Below are 19,937 nucleotides of genomic sequence, written 5' to 3'. Positions count from 1 at the left end.
CTTCTTCTTCTTCTTCTTCTTCTTCTTCTTCTTCTTCTTCTTCTTCTTCTTCTTCTTCTTCTTCTTCTTCTTCTTCTTCTTCTTCTTCTTCTTCTTCTTCTTCTTCTTCTTCTTCTTCTTCTTCTTCTTCTTCTTCTTCTTCTTCTTCTTCTTCTTCTTCCTCTTCTTCTTCCTCTTCTTCTTCTCTTCTTCTTCTTCTTCTTCTTCTTCTTCTTCTTCTTCTTCTTCTTCTTCTTCTTCTTCTTCTTCTTCTTCTTCTTCTTCTTCTTCTTGCAGGGAGTCGGATCTCTCCTTCACTGTGGAACTCCTCCAGGTTTCTACTTTTTCCCCAAAGAGATTTTGTAGTTTTTCCTGGCCAAGAAGGAGAGTCTAAGGACAGAGGAGCTTGGGACATTTGTCTAAGGACACGAGATGCTGGGACATTGCCAAGTCCCTATGGACATTGTTTAATCTGTTTTTTTCACTGTTGTCCCTTAAGACAACTGCTGCTGTGATTTTGGGTGTTTAAATAATTTGTTTAATTCAAGTTTTAATAAATTTAATGGAATTGACTTGTTATACAAAGTAGTTTATTTCGGCACAAAATATAGACCAGTGCAGTATAAACCGCAGCCGCAATTTTGGCGTTCTCTGGCCTGCTCACTAAAAACAAACTTCTCTTGTTAGAAACTGGAAATTGACTTACAAACACTTACAGTTAGCTGCTTGAATCTTACCATAGAATTCCCTCCTTCTGTATTGGTTGATAAGCTGCAATGCGGGGATCTGCGCTCCATTTCTCAGGTGAATCGAAATTTCAAAATTAGCAATTTTTTCAAAACACTTGAACTACTTTAATCAATGTAAAAACAGAAGCGGCAATTCTCTGCCGCCATTGACTATCAGGCTTGTGCTTTACCCTAAGCTCATATGCAAAGTAAAGTGAGAAGGAAAAGCTTAATGCATTGGATGTAGTACATATTTTTTTCAATAGCTGGATTAATTAATATATTGTTAAATTGGGTTTTAAATGCACATTTCAATTATAATAGTTTTAATATTTTAACCATTTCTAATAACACCATTCATTAATATAACATTTGAAACGTAATTTAAATGTTCTTTCAATCAGGGATTTATGATTATTAACGTGGTCCTAAAAGTTCTCCATAGCATTGGGCTAACTAATTGTGATTAGTTATTGTAAGCGCTGACCTATACTCCGGAACAGTAGATGGCGATAATCCTTTTTTTAGATTACCAACCACCGGAAAAAGAAAAACGAAGACGCCTACGTCATTTCCGGGCATCCTCCATCAATCCAACATGTCCGCGCTCGTATGTAAACATGCGTGGTGCTAAGAGAGCTCGCTTTGGTGAACTTTAACACATGTACACAGTGCATTCCGTGTGTACAAATTCGCGACCTAAATATCTACAGACTAAATAATAAACACGCTGCGTTGTGAGGCGGAGAGTTCTGTTTTCTCGCGCTGACACACATTTCTTCTCCCTGGAGCAGAAACCATGCCTGCACCAACCATTTTTGTACGCTCTTTACCAGCGACTGCAACAAACGAGCGGCTGAGCGAGATCTTCTCTGAGATCGGACCCACCAAGCAGTGTTTCGTCGTGAAAGAGAAAGGTAACTTAATGTAGTTTGTTTGTGGTTATTTGTGTTTCTGGACTTATGAAGACTTGTGGTTTAGCCAACAAATTCAGCACCAAAACACCTTCTACAAAGTACTTAATATTCTGCCATCCTTCAAAACTAAAACGTAAGACCAAATTGTAAATGAGAGAGAATAATTCTAGCCTGCAAAAGAAAAGAAAAAAATGATTTCCGTTTAGAGGAATACGTAGCCGTTTCCTATTTTTAAATGAGTTAAAATGGTGCTTGCTATTAAACTATAACGTCATTAGATCATCATTTTACATTTTGTTCATTGTAAACATCTTAATGGAAATGGTTTAATTGACTTAAAATTGATTAAAAATGCACAATATAAATGCAAATGATAAGCCCCGCCTCTTCATAGTGACGTTTCACCATGACAAGAAGTGTATTGTTTTTGAAGTTTTCAAATAGTCACCTTTACATACAGGGAAGTGGGCGGGGATAGGGGAACAGGATTTTTCGGAGCACTCGAGCCTCAGTTGCAGGAGAATACAGGATTACTCAAAGTTGGAATCAGTTAAAATGGAAAGTTAGCTAGTAAACTAATGGTGAGGAAACGCAAGGTTGAAATCTCATTAAAGTTTATTTTTCTTGTCCCCTTTAACAATTAGCAATAACCCTAGCTATATCATTGTTTTCAAATTGTAAAATATGTGACATTTTAATATTGAATATATTGTTTATAACAAATGCTACAAAAATTGAAAAAGTAAACTTCCAAACAAGAGTACAAAGTGATTTTACACTCAAATTATACTATTGTGGGTAGTTTTACAAAATGTCTTAAATTTGATTAGATTAATGTAAAAACATTTATTTGGATTCATTTCCCACCGGATTTTACTATGAGACTATGGTGGCACAAGCTATTCACATTTGGTATATAAATGTCACTTTTGCCTCTCCTGATCTAAAATTATGTGATTACAGAATAAATCTAGTTAATTCTAATATGTGTATGGCAATACCACAACCTCAAAGTATCATAATATTACCACTTAATGTTCAGTTTGTTTTTAGATTATGGGGGGCAACCATAGTCCCCTTTTATTAATTGGAGCAATGGATGATACAATATCGTCTGAATATTGTTGTCAGGATACTCAAAATCCACTATTTATAGTCAGTGCAGTAATGATTTAATGTTAACATGACGAATTATTGAAAACATTGTTGTATATTGATAATTATACATTGTGTTCTGCTAACCAGGGACAGATAAATGCAGAGGTTTTGGCTACGTCACATATTCTCTGGAGGAAGATGCTGAGCAAGCCTTGAGAGAAGTCAAAGATTATGACGGACAGAAGCTTTTCCTCTCAACGGCCAAAAAGAAGATCAGGGACAATAAGAAACCAGGTAAGTACTATGCCATTTTACAGATTAAAATAAACATGGAATATATTGTAATTTTGTTTTTGTTTTTTAGCACCAGAGAAAGAAACCAAGGAGAAAAGGGACAAAGGAGTCAAGAAGAACACATTAAAAGCTCGTCTCATCATACGAAACTTGAGCTTCAAGGTAAGAGAAACAAAAACATGCCACCTGTGCAGCGCAGAGAGGATTCATTTATTTTCTACCGCTTTCGGGGTTGCGGGTGATTGGATCCTATCCCTGTGACTTTGGGCCTTAGGCGCGGTACATCCTGGACAGTGGCCAACTCATTGCAGGGCCAACACAGAGACATAGACATTACAGATAACCATTCACTCGTGCCAATTTAGAGTTGCCAATTTTGCCTAACACATCACAGCATGTCTTTGGACGGTGGGAGGAAGCCGGAGAACCCATGGTAACACGGGGAGGACATATAGACCCCACCCAGAGAGATCATGTGATGTTGGTTAATTGGGTTGGGGGGGAATCAAACCCATGATTACACATGATCATAGATGTTTGTGGTTGTATACTTTGAAAACATTTTATTGGGTAGGCAAGGAAAAATAATTTAATCTATTCCCTATTTAGAACAGTCAATAAATATTGTAATCATTGGATTTTACAAATTAACAATACAATACAGTAATTCGACTAATCTTTTAACTTTCTTGCAGTGTTCAGAAGATGATTTACGGGAAACTTTTGCAGAGTTTGGCACAGTTCTTGATGCTCGCATTCCTCTCAAACCAGGTATGTTACCAATGTGGCATTTAATCTGCTCATGTTTGGTTACATTTTCCACTTCACTCTTGTGTTTACAGATGGGAAGATGCGCGGATTTGCATTTGTCACGTTTAAAAATGTCTCTGGTGCATCCAAAGCACTCGCTGCTATGAACATGAAGGAAATTAAAGGTGAGATGTACTCATTTGGTAGTTTCACCCCTGACGTTTGAAAAGAGAAATTTGACAAAGTAAAAACATAAAACAATGATCCCTGTGTTTTTGTTCAAAAGGTCGACCAGTGGCTGTGGACTGGGCAGTGGCTAAGGACAAGTATCTATCCACGCAGCCTGCTTCAAGTGCAGGTATGATCACAGAACAGTGGCCTAAAGCCCGCTGCACTCTGGATGATTTTAAAACCTTGACGCGACAAAGTATGAGACCGCAGACGTACGGACATTTTGCTCCCATGATTTGTCTCATACTCGCATGATGGACCGAGACAACACTTCATTTTCAAAATAATCTGCAGTATTAAATGTTAGGCAGGTTCATAGTAATAAACACATTTTCCTGTTACAGAAATATCAATGTTTTTTGCAGAATTGTTATTAATTGCAAAATCGCAATATTTCCTCTCACAATAACTTTATATCATGACATCCCAGGCTACAAATGAAGGACAGTAAAAGTGTCACATGATGGAATGGGCCAGCCTTTCCATGCGCTCTTGTTTACAGCAAAAACGAAACAAAAAGAAGAATAGTGTGTGGATTACTCCTAGTTTGTAAAGGTTTATTACTCTGCAGTGTGAGCTGGTTCTGTCATTGTAGCAGTGACAATGAATGGAAAAGTTTGCACAAAACTGCTCTGATTGGCTGTTTTAAATCTGATCGCAAGCAACATTCATACATTACCAACGTATTGGAACCTTACAATGAGGGGTTTTGGAGTGGCGAGCTGACAAATCGTCATAAGAGTATAGCACTGACCCCACAGTGACAAGCCTCCATCATGTTATGTACTTATGTAGAAGCAAATCAGGCTAAAATTCTCAATTCTTGCCTTGTCCCTGGAGTTTTGATATGTGAAAGATTGACAAGCAAAGTACGATATCCAATCAAAGAAACGTAACAAGTATATCGTCTTCGTCTGTGTAGAGAACTGTGGCATTTTTACTGTAGTGTTAATAATAAAGAACATTCTTTTTTGTCATTTGCATCTGACCTCAGCTCACATTCTTTAGGATGCTTAGTAGACCTCCATCCACCGCCTGCAGTTAGTCCAGAATGCGGCTGCTCGTTTGCTCACAGGCACCAGAGAATATCACATTTCTTCTGAGCTGGCCTCTTTGCACTGGCTCCTCTCAGTTTTAGGATTGAGTTTAAGATATTGTTGATGGTTTTCAAACGTTTTATTGGGCTGGCTCCTCCTTATCTCTCAGAGCTTTATTATATTTTATATTGCCTTTGTACAGCACGTTGGGCCATTTTGGTGTTTTTAAATGTGCTTTATAAATAAAATTTCACTGTGGTCAGCAATTACAATCAAATCTATTTCTAACACATCATATTAAAGCCTAACATTTCTCCTGTATTTCATTATAGCCCCAGGTAATGGCGTGGAACAGGAAACTGCTACTAAAGAGCCCAAAACAGACAGCGACTCTGAAGAGGATGAGCATATAAAGAAACAACAAGTGATGGACAAGAAAAAGTATGGAAAAGATGAATTTAAATGCTTCAGTCTGTGGAATTGTACTGGAAATACGACCGTGTGACCGTCTGTCTTTTAGACCGAGTGCAGTAAAAGCCAAAGTAGTGAAGCCGAACGTCCCAGACCAGAGTGATGACAGCAGTGAGGAAGAGGAAGATGACAGTGAGGAAGAGGGAGATGATGGAGGAGAAGAAGAGGAGAAAAGTGACTGTGAATCAGAGGACAGCACTACGGAGGAAGGGGAGGATGATGATGAGGAGGATGATGGTAAGATTCTGTTACTAAACTTAACCAACCTTAAAGCAGCTTTACCCAGTAATATGGTAAAGGTAGGTCTTAGTAGTAGTTTTCTTAGTTGTGAAAAGTGCTCAGGCTTTAGGTCAGAGAGAAATCCAAATGAACTCGTTCTGTTTTCATGTTTTTAAGACCATACAAATTTGCTACAGCACTTTTAAGCATTTGCCTAACCCTGAATCGCAACCATTAAAGTTTTCCTCGCTTGGTAGCCATCCCTATGGACCATACTATATTACACCAAGCTTTCTAAACGTCTGATTTTAGTCACAATGATTACTTAAGTCATTCATTATTTAGCCTTGGTTTTACAGTTAAGAAAAATTAAAATTTATGAGCTTTTAACGACATTATAAGTAATTGTTCCCTCATTAAAAAACACACTTTGGGCCTCAATTATAAAAGGGTGCGTACTGGTGCTGCCCGGTGGTCGAGTGGTTTGCCAAGGCTCCAAGTGCAGCCGGCACTACCCACCTCTTCCCAAACTTTGCGTAGCTTCAAGTCCCTACATTTTTATGTCTTTTTTATGTATTCAATCAATCACACTCCTTGCGTGCGTTGGGCTTTGTTTTGTGCGTACCAGGCTTTATAAATGAGGCTCATGGCAAGTCACTTTTTTGAGCAATATGAATATCCTCTAAAAAAAAAAAAGGGCATTAATTTTTTTCATATTTTTTGGGGGCTGGAAAATAATATCTTTGCATATTTATTTAATTGATTTTTTTAGATTGCAGCCTCAAAATATACAACTATAATGAAAGTGTCAACATGGTTGTTAAAGATGACATAGTTTGTGGTGTTGTGCAGACCTAGATGATGAAGATGTGGATCAGAAGAAAAAGACGAACAAGAAATCAAAGAAAGCTCTTCCCTCGGACATAAATGAGGGCAGAACTATATTCATCAGGTAATTTTGTCACGTCAACGACAAAATGATACTCCATAGGCTTTCAATGACCTTTTGTGTCTTGCTTTCTTCTACAGGAACCTGTCGTTTGACACGGAGGGAGAAGGCCTTGAAGAGGTTCTGTTACAGTACGGAGAGCTCAATTACATTAAAATAGTGGTTCACCCAGACACTGAGCACTCCAAAGGTAAGGCTTAGTCCCAATCTAGACCGTAAAGTATCTGTACTGAGCTTTGTGAACTCATCCTGGTTTTGTCCTCTTCTCAGGCTGTGGGTTTGCTCAGTTTAAGACCAAAGACTCAGCGGACAAGTGTATAGCTGCGGCACAAGACGAGGCAGAGGTAGCTCACCGGCAGTTGCATTTCTTTTTGGTGATAAAGCTGTGGTGTAGTTACATATTCGTCAAGCTTTTGTCTTGTTCGCATGAGTAGTTTTTCCTCGTGAACTTTCAGAACGGAGGTATCCGCGTAGACGGGAGAAAGCTGCTGATCGTCGCAGCAGTGACCAGAGACGAGGCGTCAAAACTCAAAGACAGCAAGAAAAAAGTGGAGACCGGCACCAGGAACATGTATCTGGCCCGAGAAGGATGTGAGGACAGTTCTATACTTTTATGTATCGTTTTCAGTTACATTTTGAATTTAGTTTTGGTTCGTTAAATCTGCTTCAACTTTTATCCATACATGTGAAATGTTACTTATTGCACAGAAGGTTTATGTTTACTGAAGGACATTTGAGAGAATGTTGTTAAAAATACAAAGTAATAAAACCACTCCATTCCAAAATGATTTGTACTTGACAGAATACATTCATTTATGTCAAGTACCCACATATATTTAATTGCTTGTTTTATGGATTTTCCCCCCCTCAAACACAAAATTTAAATTCTCTCCCCATTTAAAAAAAAGATAAAAATAAATAATAACAATAATTTTCACCAATAATTTCAAAACCTGACAAATGCATGAATGGACAGGATGTTTATTATCAATTCATTTAAACTTCTCTACAGTCAATCCAATTCAAAATCTAAAAAGAAAATCTCCTGTAGCGTTTTGCTTTGGCTGAGCTTAATGTTTGGTGATCTCCATTTGTTGGGTGATTTCAAAAGTGTGGCTTTGTGACCCTTTTCCCCAGTAATCCGCGCTGGGTCCAAAGCCGCAGAGGGCGTCCCTGAAGCCGACATGGCCAAGAGAGCCAGGGTGAGTCCTGTTTTCACACCGACACTGCAAACAAGCGCCCGAACGTACACGGCTCATCGCCGTCTTCTTCAATTAGTGCTGAATCAAAGGCGCACTGTTCACTTTTGTGCCGAGTGGTCGACCCGCCATGGAGATGTCATTGCTTTGCTTGAAATCAACATAAATCTATCAACAATTACAAATATCCATGAAGACAAGAAGGTGATGAAATATCTTATCTGAATGAAGATAAATATGAAACTTTCTGTGGCATTTTTTCTTTCCTGTGGTACAACAAAATAAATAAACCACATGTAAATAATACTTAAGAACTTTATATTTGTAATTGTATCTTTTCAAAACTATTATAAATGATTCAATGGCTATAAGGCTAATTAAATCATTACACAACTGTCCTAGCTCAAAGAATATTTTTGGGTAATATACACACTTTTATTTTTCTTAAATAAAGTATGATTTTACAGAAGTAAGAATCACTGTAGCTCAAACCCTGGACCAGAGTTTGTCCTGGTGCAGAAGTGACACATGAGCTCCTTCGGCTTTCATTCAGTCTTTTTTATTGTTTTTGGTTTCAGAATCAGAATATGGTTTATTGCCATTTGTCAATGAACACAATTCACAAACATAGGAACTTGTCCTGGTGATTCGATGCAACACAAACAACAAAACATTGAACAATGAATACAAAACCATGGACAATGAATAGCTGCTGGAACTGTATCCGTAGGAGTTGTGGTCCGGATGGATAGGAGCTCTTCACGGGTGTGAGAGCACGCAGACACACAATTTACTAACAAAAATAGACACAACAACGAGCACCGAAACGCCTAGGCAGTCTTCCGCAGCGCCATCTTGGATGAAAAGCTCGTGTCACACCGGCATTTTTTACTTTCTTGATGTGACGGTAAAGTTGCGGCTACGAATGTCACGATTATTCGGTTAATCGGACCGTTTTAGAAGCAAAGTATTTTAGTTCAGTAACAAGTATTTTTAGTTGAAAGGTTTTCCCGTTATTTGCTCACAGTCTCAATAATTAAATCGTTAGATCATAATCTTTTTTCTCACAATAATCCGAACACTAAAATATGATATTGTGACATCCCTAGTTGTAGCTTTAGTGTAGAAAACATACTTCATACGGCTTCATTCTAGAAGTGTCTAGAAGTCATTGAACTGGTTTTGCTCAAATTGCAATCAAATCAAACAAGAGTTCGTTCTAAAACCTTGAATTTTGGAGGACGAAAAACAATACTTATCTAGTCATTTCAGTTGATGACACAAGATTGGACAACACATTAAAAACCCAAATATGTCATATTTCGGAACATTCCAGACAAACCAGTAACATCTCCATGCAGACATTTGGACTCTCCATCAGAAAAGTTACATAGTGAACTTCTAACATGATGTTGTTTGTTTTTTCTCTCAGTTTGAAGATGTCAAGCGGACCAAGCTGCGGGACATCCAGGTCTTTGTGTCCAAGACTCGTTTGTGTGTCCATAATCTGCCCAAGTCTGTAGACAACAAGAAACTGAAGAGTATCTGCCTCCTGGGACTCAAGGGGACCAAGGGAGTGCGGATCACTGAGGTGAGCTTTGACACATCATCAGGGGACAGACAAGCTGACAGAAAACATGACAACTAGTGAAATTAAGATCAAAGTAGTTCAAGCTATAAGTGTACTGACTAAAAGAAAGTAATTGAAATTAAATAATGTAACTAATGACACAGTAATGTACCGTATACTGCCTGAGCAAAACGTCCTGGTTTTTGTGCTTGCTCCTGAGAGGATAAAAGAGGTGATTTTTATACTTTCTCATGTCTGTTTCTGCGACGAGTTGGCCACTGTCCAGGATGTACCCCGCCTAAGGCCTAAAGTCACTGGGATAGGCTCCAGTCACCCGCGACCCCGAAAGGGAACAAGTGGTAGAAAATGGATGGATGGATGTCTGTTTCATGTTAATTGGACTAGGGCTGAGCAATTACCATGACTCATCAACTCATTACTAATTATCACTATTAAACTTGGTGATTGAATAAAAAAGCGTCATCGAGAGGTGACCATTCATAATTCATGAGGGCAATAACGTGGCCTGCTTCTGCCTCGCACTCCTCTGCAGAGGGTACAGACTGTCCAGGATTATCTGAGGCTTTAGTTTGTTCACATTTGAGTTGACAGTAAAAGTTGTTACACACGACATGCAAATACAGTCAATGTACCCGACAGCTGCGTTAGCTTGTTTCAAACATTCCAGAGTTCTCGGTTTGAAGCGATGCTAATATAAAGTACAGCTGCTGTGCTGCTGTTTTTATTTTCACCTGCTTTACCATGTCACTGTTCCACAAAAACACATAAAACCCGTTAGTTCAGTAAATAAGACTGCATTTTACTCAAATAATGAATAACTTATAGTAGTCCAATGGAAATGGTAAAATAAAAATGGGCCAAACTAATAATGATTTAAATACTCAATTTAGATGTATAGATTACCAATAACAGAAAGGCTGTGGAAATACTTTAATGATTTAATAAACAAATTGACTTTTTAAATACTAGCCTATGGAGGTAGAAATAAATGTATTTGGGTTATTTGACAAAAATAATTGTTTGAATAATATATTCTAATTTAGTAAGTTGTTTTGGCCCGTAGGCTTTACTAGACTGGAGAGGAGAGTGTGAAATGGGGGTTGAGAGAGAAGGGAGGACTTGCAGTAAATCTTTCGGAGTCGGGATTTGAACTCACAACCCTGGCATACGTGTGCTGTGCCTTAACCACCTGACCACCGGGCAGCACTGAATAATATATGTTCTATAATCAAGCAGCCTTAAATTAGACCCAGAAGTACAAGTAGTCAATGTTTTGAACTTGAAGAAACTACATTATATATTTTTTCCTCTTTGAAATATATTGTTCAGTTCATTTTGAATCAACTGTTGATTCTTACACTTGACGTATTGTGACACGTATTATTCTGTATAAAAAGTTCCATCCTGACCTAGTGTCCACTAGGTGTTGTTGTTTCCCACACTGACACACTGACTTCTCTGTGTCATTTCCTTCCCAGTGCAGGGTCATGTACGACAAGAAGCCTGAGAAGGGTCAGGTCATGGGCCAGTCTCTAGGATACGGCTTTGTGCAGTTTGCAGTCCACGAGCACGCCCTCAGCACCCTGCGTTTCCTCAACAACAACCCTGACATCTTCGGCTCCCACAAGGTACGTGTGGCCCCTGGGCTCGCACAGCATCCGAGTCATTCTTCCTACTGATGAGACTTTAATGTTTACTTCACAGAGACCGATAGTGGAGTTTTCCTTAGAAGACTCACGAAAGCTCAAAATAAAAGAAGCGAGAAGACAGTACACTAAGGTATGTGTGAATAAGTGAGAAGACGGAGTAATAGTTGTAATAGTAACATTAGTTGTAGTTAAGGATAAAATGCCTTGTTTTCAGGATTTCAAAGGATAAATGCCGTTTACAGCCTGTTTCCATTTTGTTTCCAATGTTCCTTGGTAATTTAATAGTGGCAATAATAGTTTTAGTGATAGTGTTTGAAGTAGTAACATTACAAATAGCAGCAAAAAATATTTGTCACAGCAAAGGCACTATTCTAAACCAGTGTCGGTGCCAAATATGCTAGTCGCATTTTGGTGATGCCACGAATATAAACAAAAATGCAATTTTATGACTATTTATATAGGTTTATGAAATGATGTGACATATTATCATATCAATCAAGAAAATGTCAAGAAATTAGACATACACCAATGCTATTCCTTAACACACAGAGAACACAATTCAACTTAGAATATGAAACGATACAGAAACGTCAGACTTTTGTGTAGCATGCATGGGAGAAACCGTCGGGCCGGGTCCCCAAGGCTGTTGTAAGCAGTCCGGCGACCCTCCTTAGTCTCACGACGTTTTTTTTGTTTCATGCAGGTTGGTTTTATTAGAAATCATGAAATAGGCGGGTCACATTCTCATTGGTCAGCTTCACATCAAGACACTTGTCTTTTACAACAGTTGGTATTTTTCCTTAGAGATAAAGCATGGGTAATGTTTACCTAACTCCCCTGGGCTGTTACACCCCTCCCTAGGGGTAAACACATTCCCCTGCTCCATCTTTACGACACCTTCACAAATGCAGTTTGTCACATGCTGTTTTTCTCTTAGACTAATGATTCAGATAATATACAAATATCGTCATATTACTATTATCTACCTGCGTTGCATCAATGGAATTTCCCCATGTGGGACAATAAAGGATTATCTTATGCAGATAAAAGACATCACAGAAATATAATCATATATTTACATTTTATCACAAAAATACATGGTTGAAACCAACCTTTCGACTAAGGGGACCTTTTTGTTGTAACGGTAATTGGATGTCTTTTTCTACATGTTCAGTATTCTGTTTTTCTCTTTTGTTTTATCCATTAAACAAAACTACAAGACACTGCTAAATATGGATGTATTGTATCCTTTATATTTGAAATTAATACATTGCTGATAAAGCAATATTTTAGTAATATTATGTGCTTTTCTCTTCTAATAATGATTTAATATGACGGCAGTCACCCGTCCAGACATTTCAGTTTTTAATTTGATACGACATATGTATAGACGGCCTGTTTGAGACAGCATCAGGCTGTGTTATTCATGTGGTCAGAATATTCCTGTGCCTCCAGGTGTCTTCATACAGTCTCGCTCTTTGAGGGTGTTCACATTTTCTAAACAACTGCCCTGAGGCCTGCGCTCTGAAGCTGGATTAGAGGGTTAGCGAGGTAACTTTGGGTTCAGAGGTACCACAAATCTGGTTCACTTTTTGTCTGGGCAGATTTCTATGGCAACAGGCTTCTGAACTCATAACCTGCCAGAACCAGCTTGACACCTATGACATAGAGGGAAGACGCACGCCAATGTCCCTAATAATCTTGGTTTTTAAGGGTTTCATTTCTTTAAGTATATTCACTGCCATCCATTACTCCGCAGTGTCTCGTAGTTATTATTTATTGTTTATTTTCAGTCTTAATTTATATTAAGTTCTTTGGTTTACATTATCTAGTATTGTGCCCTTAAACCTGCTCTTTATTCTTTCTTGTACAGCCTCACGTCCAGAATCGATATCCACAACATGGAGGTAAACCGGGCGGAAGGAAAGGAGAAACAGGTACTCTTGGTTCAGGTTCTCTCATGTGTAGGCCATATCCTCACATCTCATTTGGTCCCTAACTTTAAATGTAGTACACCGTGGGAAATACTTTTTTCTGTCATGGGGGGACATAGGGGGGCCACGGAAAATCGTTGTAAAATGTAATTTGTTTTTGATTGTAAACAATTGTAATTCATGCAACAATTTGTTTAAAAAATACATTTTGTCTGAGGGGCGGGGTATTATGCAGATAACAGCTGTGTAAGGGGGCGTGTCTTTCCCTCACTTTGAGATTTGTGATGAGGCTGAGCGAGGAGAAACTTGGAGCTAAAGCTAACATCAGAGGAGAGAAACCTTGGTCACACTTTATCATGTAAAACAACCTAGAAACCCCGGAAATACGACCTGCTGTATTCTCAATCTGAGTCAGTCTTAATACGTGCGCGCTGCCCGGATTATCACCCTTGACCCACAGCAATACACACGTTTTTAACTGAGCAGAAGGGAACGCGGAGTGGGGGAACGCTGGAGTGGGGGAACGCTGGAGTGGGGGAACGCTGGAGTGGGGGAACGCTGGAGTGGGGGAACGCCGGAGTGGGGGAACGCCGGAGTGGGGGAACGCCGGAGTGGGGGAACGCCGGAGTGGGGGAACGCCGGAGTGGGGGAACGCTGGAGTGGGGGAACAGCGGAGTGGGGGAACAGCGGAGTGGGGGAACAGCGGAGTGGGGGAACAGCGGAGTGGGGGAACAGCGGAGTGTGGGGAACAGCGGAGTGGGGGAACAGCGGAGTGGGGGAGAGCAGACCAGCATTACAGATACTGTTTTGTTATTGTTATTATTAAGGCTTCAGGTCTGGCCGCTGGGCATGATGATAATCCTCTTGGCATGAATTGCACAAGTTTGTGTTCAATAAACCTCCCCCCGGAGGCCTTCTGCAGAGCCTCAATAGCTGCACTCTGGGAACCCAGGTCATTCTTAAAGTCTAAAGACGATGTAATGGCAGCCTCCTGATGAGCAGCTCAGTGGACTTTTGGTACCTACGGATCTCAGGCAGAGCAACGGTACCAGGCCTGTGTCTGTGTGAATTCTTCTCTCCACCAGTGGAGGGCGCACTCTTCCCTTGCCTTTGTGATCAGCTACTTTCTCTGTGCCACTCTGAACGTGCAGTCTTCACAGTATGAGCCATGACTCAAAATAGTTTCTTGGGTTTTCTTCTTTTCAAGTGGAGTGCAACCTCTACTGTGGGACATTGAACTACCAATGTGTTTTCAAATCATTACCAAATGAAAGTTTCTTGGTGCCCCGGTGGACAAGAGGGGCTCAGGAAGGGGGAGCAGTGCCTCACCAACACCGTTTACGGTGCGGGTGGAGACCTGCTGACCTCGACTGGGGATGTCGTCGGACGGTGGAAGGAATACTTTAAGGATCTCCTTAATCCCTCAGTCACGTCTTCCAAAGAGTAAGTAGAGACCGGGTACTCAGAGGCTGGCTCATCCATCACCCAAGCTGAAGTCACTGAGGTTGTTCCCAAACTCCTCGGTGGCAGGGCTCCGGGGGTGGATGAGATCCGCCCTGAGTACCTAAAGTCTCTGGATGTTGTAGGACTGTCTTGGTTGACATGTCTCTGCAACATTGTGTGGCGGTCGGGGACCGTGCCGCTGGACTGGCAGACCGGGGTGGTGGTCCCTCTGTTCAAGAAGGGGGACCGGAGGGTGTGTTCCAACTACAGACTCACACTCCTCAGCCTCCCCGGTAAGGTCTATTCCAAAGTACTGGAGAGGAGAATCCGACCGATAGTCGAACCTCTGATTCAGGAGGAGCAGAGTGGTTTTCGTCCCGGTCGTGGAACACTGGACCAGCTCTATACCCTCCATCGGGTGCTCGAGGGTTCATGGGAGTTTGCCCAACCAGTCCACATGTGCTTTGTGGATCTGGAGAAGGCTTTCGACGTGTCCCTCGGGGTGTCCTTTGGGGGGTGCTCCGGGAGTACGGGGTCCGGGCCCTTTGCTCAGGGCTGTCCGGTCCCTGTATGACCGGAGCAGGAGCTGTGTTCGCATTGCCGGCAGTAAGTCAGACCTGTTCCCAGTGCATGTTGGACTCCGCCAGGGCTGCCCTCCGCCGGGTGGCTGGGTGCTCCCTTAGAGATAAGGTGAGGAGCTCGGCCACACGGGGGGAGCTCGAAGTAGAGCCGCTGCTCCTCCACGTCGAGAGGAGCCAGCTGAGGTGGCTCGGGCATCTGTTCGGATGCCTCCTGGGCGCCTCCCTCGGGAGGTGTTTCAGGCATGTCCCACTCTCAGGCTCTATGAACTCTATGCCAAGTGTAGGTGGCCTCCTTTGGGAGCCGGAGCTTCACACATGAAGTACCCTATTTTGTGCACAAAAAGGCGCACCGGATTATGAAGCGCACCATCAATAAATTGTCTATTATGGATAATTGTTCATATATAAAGCGCACCGGACTATAAAGCGCATTAAGCTAAACAAAACAGACGGATAAGTCAGTCTGTTGACCTTTATTAAACTCGTTCAACTCATTCAGATCAACATTGTTCAACATCAAAACACACTCTGCTACCGCTAAAAGAAACGTTGGCGTATTCACAACAACTCTCAGACAAGCTCACTTATAAACTTGTAAAATACAACGCAGTCTGATATTGCTAAAAGAAATGTGTGCGTATTCACAACTCTTCTCAGACCTGCTCACTTATAACATGTAAAATACAACACAATACACTCGCTTTTTCAGTTCATCCCTCGTCCACAAATCCCTCTTCATCTTCAGTGTCCCAGTTTAACAGTGGCTGGATGCTGCCGTACATCCCCCATCCTCGGAGCCATCTCCGGGTTCAGTGATGATTCCGTCCTTCGTGAAAGACCACAGTTGACTGATATTTTAGCCCAGAGTTTAAAGTCTGCGTCGTAAGCGTGTCTCTTGCGATAATATAATAGACCCATGGTTTCTTGACTGGAGCCATCTTGGGGTCCTTAATTTGGGGTCCTTTATTTAGGTAAATGGTAAATATTTTACATCAAGGAACCAGTCACCCATTCACACACATTCACACACCAATGTTTGCAGACACAGTGGGTCTTGCCCAAGGCAGTATTCACATGAGGCAGCTGCAATCGCACCACCAACCTGTGGGCCAGTGGATCTGACCGGTCTCAGGTGTCCGTGTTGTTCCTGACGTATAATGTAGTTTACATTTTGACAGTGCCGTGTGTAGCGGTAGACTAGAGTTCCCAGAATGCTTTGCATACATGTTGTTGGGACTTCCGGAGTACCGTAGACGTGCTTCTAGACGTGCATCTGAGTCTCTCGTGTCCCGAGTCTTCTTTATACACAGTGTACCACACAAAATCGGTAATCAAAGTCAGTAAGCACAACCAGAAATAATCCATATATAAAGTGCACCGGATTATAAAGAGCACGGCCTGTTTTTGAGGAAATTATAGGCTTTTAAGTGTGCCTTGTAGTGCGGAAAATACGGTAATATATAAATGTGCCTCCTCCTACTTGTGTGCCCTGGTGCGGAGAGCAGAGGGTCATTATGCCCTGCACTCACGTGACATGTTTGACTCGTCTGTCCCTCTGTGGGGACTGACTGGGGAAAGAGTATTTTCCTTAGATGCTTCTTCTTAAATGTCTCTTAATTGTGTAAATGTTTCTGATGTGTGTGTATTTCCCTTTGCCACCAGGTCACCCTTGTAAAATAAATCAAATGATTTCAGATTTTCATCAATAATAAGCTTTATTCATGAATATTCTCTGAAGCCTCGATCACCATATTTCAACCTTTATTTGGTTAAAAATCTGACTGTACAAAATAAATGATTGAAAAAATAGACCCTGACTAGTAGACGACTGAAATAATCATTGGTGATTGGTGATTGTAGTGTTTTGCTGCTGCGTGATCTTGAGCTGGATGTTCTCTGTATTTTGCTGCAGGACAGGAACCTGCTGGAAAATAGATGTGAACGGAGTTAGACCTGATGAAATGTATTTGAATCTGCTGGAATAAAATGAACTGAAACCCTTTTTTACAGATGCAGCTCTGGTGCAGCAGCAGAGGCCCGCCGGGCAGCAGCAGCAGCAGAGGCCCGCCGGGCAGCAGCAGCAGCAGCAGAGGCAGCAGAGGCCCGCCGGGCAGCAGCAGCAGCAGAGGCCCGCCGGGCAGCAGCAGCAGCAGCAGCAGCAGCAGAGGCAGCAGAGGCCCGCCGGGCAGCAGCAGCAGCAGCAGCAGAGGCCCGCCGGGCAGCAGCAGCAGCAGAGGCCCGCCGGGCAGCAGCAGCAGCAGCAGAGGCCCGCCGGGCAGCAGCAGCAGCAGCAGCAGAGGCCCGCCGGGCAGCAGCAGCAGCAGCAGCAGAGGCCCGCCGGGCAGCAGCAGCAGCAGCAGCAGCAGCAGCAGCAGCAGAGGCCCGCCGGGCAGCAGCAGCAGCAGCAGCAACAGCAGCAGCAGAGGCCCGCCGGGCAGCAGCAGCAGCAGCAGCAGCAGCAGCAGCAGCAGAGGCCCGCCGGGCAGCAGCAGCAGAGGCCCGCCGGGCAGCAAGGCCGCTACTTCTCAGGCTTTCAGACCAAGCCTGAGGTGGAACATGTGGATCTGGAAAACGGGAAGAAGCGCCGGAAGGTTTTGGCCCTGCCCTCACACCGCGGGCCCAAGATCAGGTGAGCATTCCAAAGCAAATAAGACCTTTATTACCTAACTTCCCTCTTATATATGCAGCCAGGCTATATTGATATATTTTATTCCACTATTCATTGAAAGTGATACTAACACCGTGATATTGAGATCCTAAAATGACAACGCTGTATCTTTTCTATATCTACGTTTTGTACAGAATGAGAGACAAAGGAAAGCAGGTGGCTCCAGTGCCAAAGAAACCCAGAGCGGGCCCCAGTAGAAAGGAGATGAAGAGACAACACATGGAGAAGCCCACACAGACCAGGAACCAGGTAAATAAACTCCAGGATCAGAAGTCCAGCTGGATCTGAGTCTAGAGGACAATTTGTTGGTTTGTCGCCATCATCTGGAGTTATTAAAAATAGTAAATAACCCTTGTGGGTTCATTTTGCTGCACATTTGTCATTTTCCATGCATACTTCGGCCATGATTCTTCTGTATTGGAGATAATAAGATGGAATTTTTGTATCGGCCATTATTACAGGATTTACAAATTTGTTTGATTTTTGGTTTCGTTCTTTAATCCATTTGGTTCTGACCCAAAATCCTAGCTAACAGTTACAGAGGTGGACAGAACAAATACATATTTATATTAATTACGCATCCCTCAGACACATACAGTGCTCCTGAATAAAAGCCGATCGAAATGTACAACAACAACAAAAAATATTGTACATATATATATACAATGCATACCACGTTGTAACATGATATATTTACACATAAATAAACGTGGTAGTGATGGGCCAGTTGTCTTTTGAACCGGGGGTCTTGCAGACTAATGTCTTGGTGACTATGAGTTGCATTTTAATGCTTAACTAGCAGAAAACACATCAAAGCTGTCCCTACTGTCCCCTCTGTCCTTGATTACTCTGATTTCTTGTGTCTGTGTCTTCACATCTGGTTCATCTGCTCCTGAGCTTGTGCTTAGCGAGCAAGTGAGTGTTACTTATAACATCATTATAATGACGGCAGGGTTCAAAGCGTGGGTAAAAGATAGCGGCTTAAAGTCCGAAAAGTACGGTATTAGCTGCATTAGAATTACAGTAAAACACTTTCTGATTCTTTCTGATACTAATTCCTTTTTCAAAATTTTGGTCCCATATTTTTACATTTAGATGCAGACTAGAGCTAAACAGTCAGAAATTGAGGTTTATTTAGTTTTAGTTTGTATTTTGTCACAAAATAATCTGGTGTTCGTCTCCTGCAGGTGAAACCCACTAAGCCCTTCAAGCGAAAGGGTGGAGACCGCTTCGACAGCCTGGTGGAGCAGTACAAGAAGAAGCTGATGGGGACCGCAGACAGGATGGTCAAGAGGAGCAAGTGGTTCGACACTTAAAACTTCAAATTCAAGACAAAGTATTCTGACTGGCAATTTTTTAAAGATATTTATTTACTTTCCGTGGTTCAAGTAAAAAAAGTTATTCATGCATTTTTTGTGTGTACATTTCTCTGACATTCTAGATTGTCCGAGTCTTGGGTTGAATAATGAATTGTAATTTGAAACGAGGCCATTAGTTGTGTTTATATAGATTATTTAATAGTCAAAATATCCTGCTTCCATGGGTTATTTTCTGTATGAAACCTGCTAACTGTCGTTTAGACCTCTCCAAACTTGTTCTGAAAACTATGGAATTCTTGTTTTAATTTAGTTTAACTCTAAACATAATTGTGCCATACTTTTTTTTTTCTTCACCACTTCGTTTTAGTTATTTTAATTATTTGAACAGCCATGATTTGAATACATTTGGGTTTAACCATATCGAGTGTTCATTCTGATTTGTGTAAAATGTACAGTTTGAATATTACTGTCCTGTCCATTCCTAGTCTGTTGTTTTTTATCTTTGTGATAAAATTAAATATTCTTTGCTGAAATAAGAGCTGTTGTAAAGTGGTTTTCTGAGGCCAAGCTGGTTATGTGCAGTTGGTCACATGTCACAGGCTTCAACAGATAAACACATTTGTTTAAGACACCCACTCTTGTCTGATGTGGGTCATTCTGCCTGAAAAAGACACAGATTGTCTACAGTATCTTACTTATGTTCTACATATTTTACAGATATTTAAGATGAATATATTCACTTTTAGCCAAAAATTAGACTGAAATAATTGCATTTGTTTGTTTTTTTCTTTTGGGATTCTTTCTTTACTCTGATTTTTTTTTTTAAAGGTGTGTCCTTAATGTCTGCGGGCTTGCATCTCCACAGACCTGACTCGTACTT

General features: G+C 41.4%; 1 protein-coding gene across 1 annotated transcript; it reads left to right on the top strand.

The window, feature by feature from the left end:
• The first annotated feature begins 1,355 nt into the window (after positions 1-1,355).
• On the top strand, positions 1,356-19,300 carry rbm28 (RNA binding motif protein 28). Its single transcript, XM_072434628.1, has 21 exons — positions 1,356-1,624; positions 2,870-3,016; positions 3,087-3,178; positions 3,712-3,787; positions 3,859-3,951; positions 4,053-4,124; positions 5,367-5,475; positions 5,555-5,742; positions 6,577-6,676; positions 6,754-6,863; positions 6,944-7,017; positions 7,129-7,264; positions 7,811-7,875; positions 9,305-9,463; positions 10,942-11,091; positions 11,168-11,242; positions 12,986-13,049; positions 17,081-17,166; positions 17,584-17,699; positions 17,873-17,987; positions 18,926-19,300. The coding sequence occupies exons 1-21, from the start codon at positions 1,507-1,509 to the stop codon at positions 19,052-19,054; spliced, it is 2,274 nt and encodes a 757-aa protein (XP_072290729.1). The 5' UTR covers positions 1,356-1,506; the 3' UTR covers positions 19,055-19,300.
• Positions 19,301-19,937: the final 637 nt, after the last annotated feature.

The sequence above is a fragment of the Eucyclogobius newberryi genome, unplaced genomic scaffold (genome assembly GCF_026437365.1).
Source record: "Eucyclogobius newberryi isolate DKJ021-1_F unplaced genomic scaffold, fEucNew1.0.hap1 SCAF_7, whole genome shotgun sequence".
NCBI lineage: Eukaryota > Metazoa > Chordata > Actinopteri > Gobiiformes > Gobiidae > Eucyclogobius > Eucyclogobius newberryi.
This window is presented reverse-complemented; position numbering and strand designations above follow the sequence as displayed.